The 9387-nt window shown below is 44.6% G+C and overlaps 1 protein-coding gene across 1 annotated transcript; it reads right to left on the reverse strand.

Moving 5' to 3' along the window:
- Nucleotides 1-233: 233 nt before the first annotated feature.
- LOC149357251 (zinc finger matrin-type protein 5-like) lies at nucleotides 234-2304 on the reverse strand. The gene is made up of 2 exons (XM_089577901.1): nucleotides 2158-2304; nucleotides 234-1922 (listed from the first exon to the last, which is right to left on the reverse strand). The coding sequence occupies exons 1-2, from the start codon at nucleotides 2302-2304 to the stop codon at nucleotides 1569-1571; spliced, it is 501 nt and encodes a 166-aa protein (XP_089434027.1). The 3' UTR covers nucleotides 234-1568.
- Between the last annotated feature and the right edge of the window lie 7083 nt (nucleotides 2305-9387).

Below are 9387 nucleotides of genomic sequence, written 5' to 3' on the forward strand. Positions count from 1 at the left end.
AGCCTGATTACGTCCACTGCAGGGTAAAAGCCTTTCCCTTGCCTTTCCAGTTAACCCTGGTCCTTTGCCAGCTGCAGCCACCGTATACAGGCAACACTTCTTAATCTCATCTGCCCACCTAACTTTCAGACACCTTCCCCCCCCCTCGCTACACCTGCCTTCTCTTGGAATCCACTCCGCTAACCTTAAGGACCAGCGGTTACCTTGCCTTCGCATTACATGTCCTGCCCAAGCCCATTTCTTCCTCTTGATTTCAACTAGGATGTAGTTGACCCATGTTTTTTCCCTAACCCACTCTTCCCTCTTCCTGTCCCTTAACGTTACACCTATCATTTTTTCCCATAGCTAGCGGTGTTTTCCTTAGCTTAAGCTGAACCCTTTTCGTTAGCCTCCACAATTCTGCCCCATAGGTGAGTAATGGCAAAATATAGCTGCTGTACTTTGATCTTGAGGGACATTGGTAAACTGCCATATGTGCTCCACCCCATTCTTACTCCTAGTTATTTCCTTCTCATGATCCAGATCAGCGGCCACTACCTGCCCTAAGTAGACGTATTCCCTTACCACTTCCAGTACCTCACTACCAATTATGAATTGCTTGCTGTTCCCTTGAGAGACTGTTGAACATTACTTTGGTTTTTCTGCACGTTAATTTCTAGACTCACCGTTCTGCTCTGCCTGTCCAAATCACTGACCACATTTTGCAGTTCTCCTGAGGGGTTAGCAAGACAATGTCATCAGCTGATTGCAGATTACTTAGGCATTCTCCATTAACTCTTATCCCCAACTGTTCCTAATCCAGGCCTCAGAAAACCTCGTGTAAACAGGCGGTGAGTAGCATCGGCGAGACCGTGTCTCCCTGCCTGACATCCCTCTTCACTGGAATTTTATTGTTGACTTTTTGAAGGACTATGGCAGCTGTGCAGTTCTTATATCTGAGTATTTTCACATAAGACTCTTCTACACCCTGATTGTGCAATGCCTGCATGACTGCTGACATTTACACTGAGTCAAATGCTTTCTCGTTCTATTAGTTCAGCGCTTATAACATCATGAGGAGAATACATTTTTGCCACAAACTTGTCACTGGAAGCTGAAACTTATGCTGTACAACTTCTCTTTCAGTAGGCCTGGCTGTACTGTACACTGATTCAGTAGATTAGAATTTGTTGCTCTTCATCAAGGCTAAAGCAACAGTCCTCTGAACTTCCATTCTGCCACGTAAGTGATCACTCCATTCTGCCATGTAAGTGATCACCTACGTTTGGATGCATTGTTTTCTTGTAACAAAAATGATCAGTCTCCCTTTTTAAGATAACATACTCCGCATTTCATCATGTGGTACAATGCAGGAAAAAGTGACAGAACAGCTTAACCCCTGAAGAAATGTTCAATGATCATTTCCAGTTCAGTTTAGGAAATGGGAGCATCACCCTCTGCCTGAGATTCAACCTATGAACAAGAAATGCACGTTTTGACAGCCACTTCGCAGGATTATGCAGCAATAGTCAGATGTTCTGATGACTACATTACATACAGCTGTTCTACCCTAGTACTAGTCGAGCAGTTCAGCCCCAGTGATTTGGCTTGCATGCCAACAAATCGTCAAGGGAAGGAGCACGCACAGAACCACAAGCACTTTTGTCCACACGAACACTACCTTCGGCAATTATGAATTTGTATGCAAATGGTTCTGGTAGCTTTTCCTGGGCTTTCAGTCGCTTCCTAGTCCACTCCAGCACTGTCACGTCCGCTGGAAGGGGTGTGGAAATACTCTGCTTCGAAGCATGCTTTTCGGCTTCCGCACGGGCTGCCAGCTCTGCTAATTCACCAGGACTTAGGTGCGAAAACTTGCACGTAGTGCCATAATCACAACCTCCTGCTTGCTGAAACCGCCGGCACGGTTTCTTCATCGACTCAGCCTGCACCAAGAAAAGCAGTAAATGCCACAATTAAATGCAATTTGAAAACCGTGAGAACGGAACAGTGTAAAAGGAAAACAAGCACACCCTGCAGGCAGCGATAAAACGCAGCCATTGAACATATGGTTGTGGTTGGCGCAGAAGCCTGCACAGCAGCTAACACAGAGTTAGCTACTGTGCACCGATTATTACAAAGCACCGTCATGACTATCAGATCAAATAATGATTAACAAACCTTGAACACAGTTTCGGCATCGCGAAATGAGTCGTAGTGAAGCCGTTTCATTCGCGTGTGAAACGCGCCCTGCAAATGCTTTTTGCGGTTGTTCGCACTGTCACGAAGCGTCTTGTCACAGTAGTCACAATGGTAACGCTTGCCCATGTCTGACTGTCTATCTGACGCTCTCCTTACGGATGGGACCACAAAAGCAGCGGCGAAGCCAAGGCGGATGGCTAAGCCGACACATCTGCCGCGGCAGGTAAACATCGATCAACTACTATAGTCGGATACAACTTAAGTGTGCAGTCAAGCTCCGCCCACATTCAGCCTTCGCGCACAGATTTCCTCCACGACGAAAAAGTAGTCTGCTGCTTAAACGCTTCTTGTTACGTAAACAAGAAGCTTATCACAAGAAAAAAAAATTATAAGCTCTAGAATTTTGATACATGGATTGTTTGATATAGACAAACATTAAAAAGCTGATTTCGTTTACAGTTGCGATTGGCCGGCGGAGTAATACAGGATGCCGCGGACCGCGGCCCAGTGTTAGCAACTGCTGTTTTTTTAAGTTGTATCCTACTATACACCTTTGCATATGACCGCACCAGCTGATTATTAAAGGGCCACTTTTTTACCTACACCAGCTACACTAGCATGGCTACATTTTTTTGTTGCCAGCGTCAAAAAAGTGCACACGAACGCATTTCTTTTACGCATAGCGTAGCACAAGAAATCTTTCTACGCCACTTATTTTGGAGGTGTAGGCTAGCTGACGAAAAAAGAAGGCGCATAGGAAGGCGTTTCAATTTGGAGGAAGGAAATCATAAGTAAATAATGCAATTTCTTTGCGAAATTTGAAAGAGAGAGAAAGGAATTTTAATGAGGGAAAGGTGGAGAGGTCGGCCGGTGGTAACATGGCCCTGCTACTCCACACAGGGGAAAGGGAAGAGGAGGAAAAGGAAAGTGCGAATGAATTTTCATATGGTGAGAAGAAGAAGAAGGCTGATGGCTGGCACTCGCATCGCGGTTAGTAGACGAAATTTGAGCTCGAACAATGCAGCTGGGAGAAGCACTCTACGGCGTGCGCATGGCGTGCGTTTATTCCTGCAACACGCGATCATGCATGCGATCATGATGCTATCCATGCGTACACTTTTCCTGTGTTGCCGGTCGTGCCAGATCCTCAGTCTGTTGCTTTATATATATTATTTTTGTGTGTTGTCAGCCTGTGAGAAGAAGAAGCTCTGCAGAAGGAAATCTATGTGCCTAGAGAGCAAGGATTACTTCGTGCAACCCGGTGAACGTCACTATTGCAGCGTGCGCGTGTGAAGACATGGTCCGTCTTTGTGCGCGTGTTCCCAAATGTCACCGCGCAGTCACCAAAAGGTTCGGGCTTGTTAACGCCTTTACCAGTATGATGAAAGCCGCAGAACTGTGTAACCACAATGTAGACAAATATGCTTCAGTGAAGCCTGCCGGAGTTACTCCTTTAAACCTGCTACAACACTTGTATCTGCGGGGAAGGAGAAGCAGTAGGCTGCAAAGCTGTAATGGACGTTAATTTATGAAAAGAGTGATTGTATACGCACGACGTCGTGTTCGCCGACCGCAAGTTTGTAAACGCACGGCGTGGGTCGCTTGCGCCGTCTAGCGACGAAAATTGGCGTTTGCTCTCGCCGCGCGTAGTCCCGTGTGGGTGTTTTTTTTTTCTCCCCCAACCTTGCTCGACGGCCTCTACCATGGACGACAGCCGTTTCGGCGTTGCTGTGATGGAGATCTGCTTAGGGAAGAAGTATGACAGCTTTGCGCAGTTTGCGAAACAAGCGTTCAGAGATTTTCCGAGTCAGAACGAATAGATAACCACAGCGTTGTGAACGAGCACTTTTCGGCTTGCCTGCATGACGCGAATCTCAAGCTCGGAAATTTCTAACGAGTGGTTTTCACTAGTGCGAGACGTCAGAGTTATAACGTATGTTGTTTGAACCATTCCTCTTCCCTCACCGCCACCTCCCGTCTTTCGCTTCCTTCGAGGCGCGCCCTAGGCGCTCTCATAATGGTACACCGCTTGCCTCTTTCAAACTATTCTGTTAGATACCGCGCGGCATTCGGCAGCGTAGTCCACCCTGCCATCGACCATCGACGTGCATCGCCTTTGGGAGCAAGGCCAACTGTGTAGGGGCAGCATAAATGCGCGCTTGCTTGCTTTCTTTCTGTTTCGTATTTCGCCCATCATTGAGACTTCTAAAACGAAGCCGCGCGCGGGCGCTCGCGGTCGCGCCTGCCGCCAAATGCGCCTGCGTCTAGGCGGCCAATAACGATTATTAGCGGCTTTGTTATTCTGGAACAGACCTCTGTACAGGCGCGCGCACACACACACACACACACACACACACACACACACACACACACACACACACACACACACACACACACACACGCACACGCACGCGCACGCACACGCACGCACGCACATTTTGCTCCGGACGCAGCAAGGCTGTAGCAGCATAGGAAACATTGGACTGACAATTTTGTGAACAAACAAGTTCAAACGCGCTGCGTAGAAGCGGACGACTTTTCACCACTCCCTCCGCCTTTCCTCTCGGGCCCGCAGTTAGGAAAAAGAAAAGTAAAAAAAACACAAATGCGAGCGCAGGGACGTTACATAATTGCAAAGTGTGTGGAGTGTCGTATGACTGGCCGGGTCGGAGCGGTGGGACCATGGAGGAAGGAAAAATTTTCCTTCCTCCAAGGGTGGGACCGTGGCCTCCGCAATAGAGCAGGGAGCAGCGGCGCGCCGCCGGAGCCGATCACGGAGGCCACGCAGAAACAAAGTTGATATTGTTTTTTCTCGTCAGACGGCGCAAGCGACTCAAGTCGTGTGTGTACAAACTTCCGGTCGGCGAACACGACGTCGTGCGTATATAATCACTCTTTTTTGGCAAAGGGGATGCGACCGTGCGTGCGCTAGCTTTGCATGATTTTGGTATGCGCATGTTTGCGCGTTTTTTTTCTTGTTCAGCACAGATTTGTCCTCGTATATGCCTCGTTCTACGCGTTTCTGCCCATGCTTCTTCACACCACCGCGCACGTTTCAAGGACCGGCACTTTGGCTGTGCGTGAAATGTATGATTGTCTTTCAAGATAGCGTTAGCACTTTGGGGGGGATTGAAACACTTTTTATTCGCCGCGGTTTTTGCTTGGCCTTAGACTGTTGAACCTTAGGTCGTGGGGTCGATCCTGATGGCAGTAGCCGGATTTCGATTTAGGTGAAATTAAAAAAAGAATGCCCCTGTGCTGTGCGATGTCAGCTCACGTTAAGAAATTCTAGGTGGTCTAAATTAATCCGGAACACTCCAATACGATCAGTGCCCATTTTCCGCATCTGAATTCAAACCCCACTATAGAGAAAGCACTGTCTCAGGTTGCAGTTACCAACGAATGTTAATTTCCGGCCGTCAGGATTTAATTTTTAAATCAGTATGTGAACATATTTTTTTTATGATGCCGATAGCGTTTCTGGCTACCCAGAGTATAGGATCTTGCATTTCGATCACTCTGCTTTGTTTGAAAATTGGTTTCTGAGGAAAAGAAGTGACGCAATAATTGACTCAGTTATTACTATGTTTATCTACGCTTTCGAACGCAGATTTGTTTTGCTCATAGCAAGATTCCCTTACTAGTGCTAGGGGAACTGATGCATTTTAAACAGGGTAGTTTTCCTTTGTATTGAGGCGTATACTTGGGCAAGTATATTTTTCCTGATCTTTTTACATTCATGTGATATTCACTAGCTGTTGGACCGAGTTCGCATGCTTGTTTTTGTACTCCTGTCAAAGTGATAATGGGAAATTGGTACCTGCAGGTGGCACATCTGTCTTCCAGTACGAGTCAATGGCATGGATTTTGTGGCCGCCATATGGAGTCAAAAGCTGTGTTGTAAGTTGTTACTGCATTGTGCTTTGTTTTTGTGGTTGCCATGAAATGTTCTCTTACTTTCATTGCTCTTTTCCTTAATGCTACTGCTTGGAGCAGTTTGGATAGCTCTGGCCTGATATGTTTACATGTTTATATGAGTAATATTAGTTGGCTGTCAGAATGGGCCGGTTGCAGGCCATTTGAAGTTTTACATTCAATATTGCTCGTCTTTTAACCGTAGCATTCTATGCATGATGTGCAAAATGTCTGCATGTTTTTGGCTGCATTATTTGATAATATTTGACTACGAATATTAACATTATGATGCATGTGTGTTAACTTAAATATGTGTTTTTATGCCACTCATCGCAGGTCACAGATGTAAAAGAAAAAGTGCACACATGAGAACTGGTTTCATTACTGCTGCCTTGTTTTTGCTAAGCATGGAGAGCTGAGCTAATTGGTTCTGGGTAGAATTATGAGACATCATTCCAGTGTACAAAAACACATGAACGAAGAGAGTAGACTCCATGGACCCCAGATTTGTCATAATTTGAGGCAAATTGTTGAAGAGAATACATGAGAAACGTCGTATTCCCAATCATTGCTACACCTTGTGTTCCTATCTCACAAAATAGCTGCTAGCACGGTGTCAGTCGAGCCGGGAATGTCAGACCGCAAAATGATATCCGTCGATATACCAATAGGCACACACCCTTGCCGCCGACCATCTATTCCTAAAGAGGTAAAAGACTACGCTCGGTCGGACGATACAACAATAGTAGATGTTTTAAGCCTATCATTTAGTGAATTTGAGCTTGCGTCATCTAATGAGTCTGTTGAGGAACTGTGGCAGCGTTTCAAGGGCATCATCAAACATTGCGTAGATGTCTTCATTCCTACCCGCATGAAAAAGACGAGGCAACATAGCCCTTGGGTAACTCGGGAAATTATCCATAGGAAATGCAGAATAAAACGGCTACGCAAAAAGAAACAAAACTCAGCCGCAGTGTATATTTTGCGTGCTGAACTGAAAAAAGCTTTAGGGGAATCCAAGAAAAAGTATTTTAGCGAAACGCTCCCGGGCTTCCTCAAGTCATCGCCGCAAAAAGTCTGGAGATACTTCAGCGATAAAAACGAAGAAATAGACCAGATAAAAATGAATCAGAAATGATCACAGAAAAGACGTATATAGCAGACTGTTTCAATGTGTTCTTCCAGTCAGTATTTACGAAAAAAAAAACAACAGATCAAACTGCTTATCCAAATATCTTGAGGACCCGAACAAACTAAATCCCAATCAACATGGTTTCAGGCGGAAGCTCTCTACTGTTACCCAACTTGTAGAAACACTGCATGATTTTTCAAAAGCTTTAAACAACAGGGATCAAGTGGATGGAGTTTGCCTAGACATGTCTAAAGTATTCGACCGTGTACCCCATGATGAACTTCTTAATAGACTCATTGACTTAGGCATGAACAGAGATATTGTATACTGGATTAAAGCTTACCTTACTAATAGAACACAGTATGTGGAGGTAGACGGTGCGAAATCTGACGTCCTGGGTGTACCCTCAGGTGTCCCTCAGGGGTCTGTGCTGGGGCCCATATTATTTTTATGCTATGTTAATAACATCGCAGTCTCACTTCCTCCTCAAATTATAGTTCGGCTATTTGCGGATGATTGTTTAATAAATTGTTTAATAACATTAAATTTGGCGTTGAACTCCATTAATCAATGGTGTAAAGCTGCCAGAATGAAAATTAATTATACAAAAACATCATATATTACACTGACAAACAAAACCAAAAATATTTTTTCATTTGATTATGAAATATATGGGCGGAATATAACACGTGTCAACTCCTTTAAGTATTTAGGTGTCACTATATCATCTAATCTAAGTTGGAATTTACATATTGACAACATATGTTCAAAAGCCGAAACTAAAATGCGGTACATTAGAAGAAAACTGAAACTTGCATCCACAAAAGTAAAACTAACTGCCTATCTCGCGCTGGTACGTCCGACATTGGAATATGCAAGCGTCATATGGGATCCGTATCAGTCAAATCAAACGGATAAGATTGAAAGAGTTCAAAGAAGGGCCGCCAGGTTCATTCTGTCAAAATATAGATATACTGATTCCGTGACTGACATGCTACATGAATTACAACTGCCTTCACTGTCGAAACGAAGGAAGATCGCCAGGCTAAAATTTCTTTATCTTTTACGCAATAATCACTTCAACTGAAACACAAGCCTCTATTTGCAACAGCGTTCGTGTCGCCCTGTAAGAAGCTCTCACAGTTACCAGGTTACACCCATGATGGCCCGTATTAACTGTTTTAAATACTCCTTTTTCCCCAGAACAATAACAGAATGGAATTCCCTGCCTCCGGCCTTTCTGCAAATAGACAATCTCCCCAAATTTGAAAATTGCTTGTACCGTCACTTACCTGAATAGACATCCCTGTAATTTTGTTTTTCTTTTCATACGTTTTGTTTCCCTACTGCTATTTTATGGTTGTAAGCCAAAGTATTTACCCACTAGCGTTTGTACTTTAGGCCTGTATCTGCAGTGCAGGACAGCTGTGTTGCGACAATTGCTGTTTTCAATTTGACTGCTTTGAATTGTGTACTGTTTATACTTGCGGCTGTGTGACTTTAGTTACATATGCATCTCTTTCCACCCTGTAACGGCCTGACGGCTGACAGTATCAACAAATAAATAAAATCATGGAAACGATCAATCCGATAATTTTGGCGCTTGCGCAATGGGCCCTCTAGACATCAACCAACCGGGCATATTCCAGCAACTTCTTGCGCTTGATACGAAAAAAACAAGCGGTCCAGACGGGATCCCTAGTGAATTCTTGCAACGATATGCTAAATGGGTATCATTTTACCTAACAATAATCTTTCGAAAGTCCTAGGCAACCTGTTCACTACCTCAAGACTGGCGCAGCGCTGTTGTGATTCCTGTTTTCAAATCTGGCAGTCGAAGTCAAGTTACCAACTATCGTCCAATATCGCTCACTTCGGTGACTTGCAAGGTTATAGAACACGCTATAGCAAAGCACATCATTTCTTTCTTGAGGCGAATAACTTCTTCTGTTCGTCACAGCATGGATTCCGAAGTGGTTTATCCACTGTTTCACAGCTCATTGAAACGATTCATGATTTCTGTGCAGCTTTAGATGCCCGCGAACAAACTGACGTTATCTGCATAGATTTTGCCAAGGCATTTGATAAGGTTCCGCATAGTAAACTGCTGTTTAAACTTTGGAATGCAGGTATTGATTCAGATATTGTGAACTGGATTGCAG

This window comes from Amblyomma mixtum, chromosome 3 (genome assembly GCF_055824585.1).
Source record: "Amblyomma mixtum isolate Tamu chromosome 3, ASM5582458v1, whole genome shotgun sequence".
Lineage (NCBI taxonomy): Eukaryota > Metazoa > Arthropoda > Arachnida > Ixodida > Ixodidae > Amblyomma > Amblyomma mixtum.

What these genes read in the sequence shown, in the direction of transcription:
- LOC149357251 (XM_089577901.1), bottom strand. Translation starts at nt 2,304, where the DNA reads ATGGGCAAGCGTTACCATTGTGACTACTGTGACAAGACGCTTCGTGAC. An exon ending in ATGCCGAAACTGTGTTCAAG is followed by an intron (nt 1,923 to 2,157) that starts GTTTGTTAATCA and finishes TTCTTGGTGCAG; the next exon opens with GCTGAGTCGATGAAGAAACC.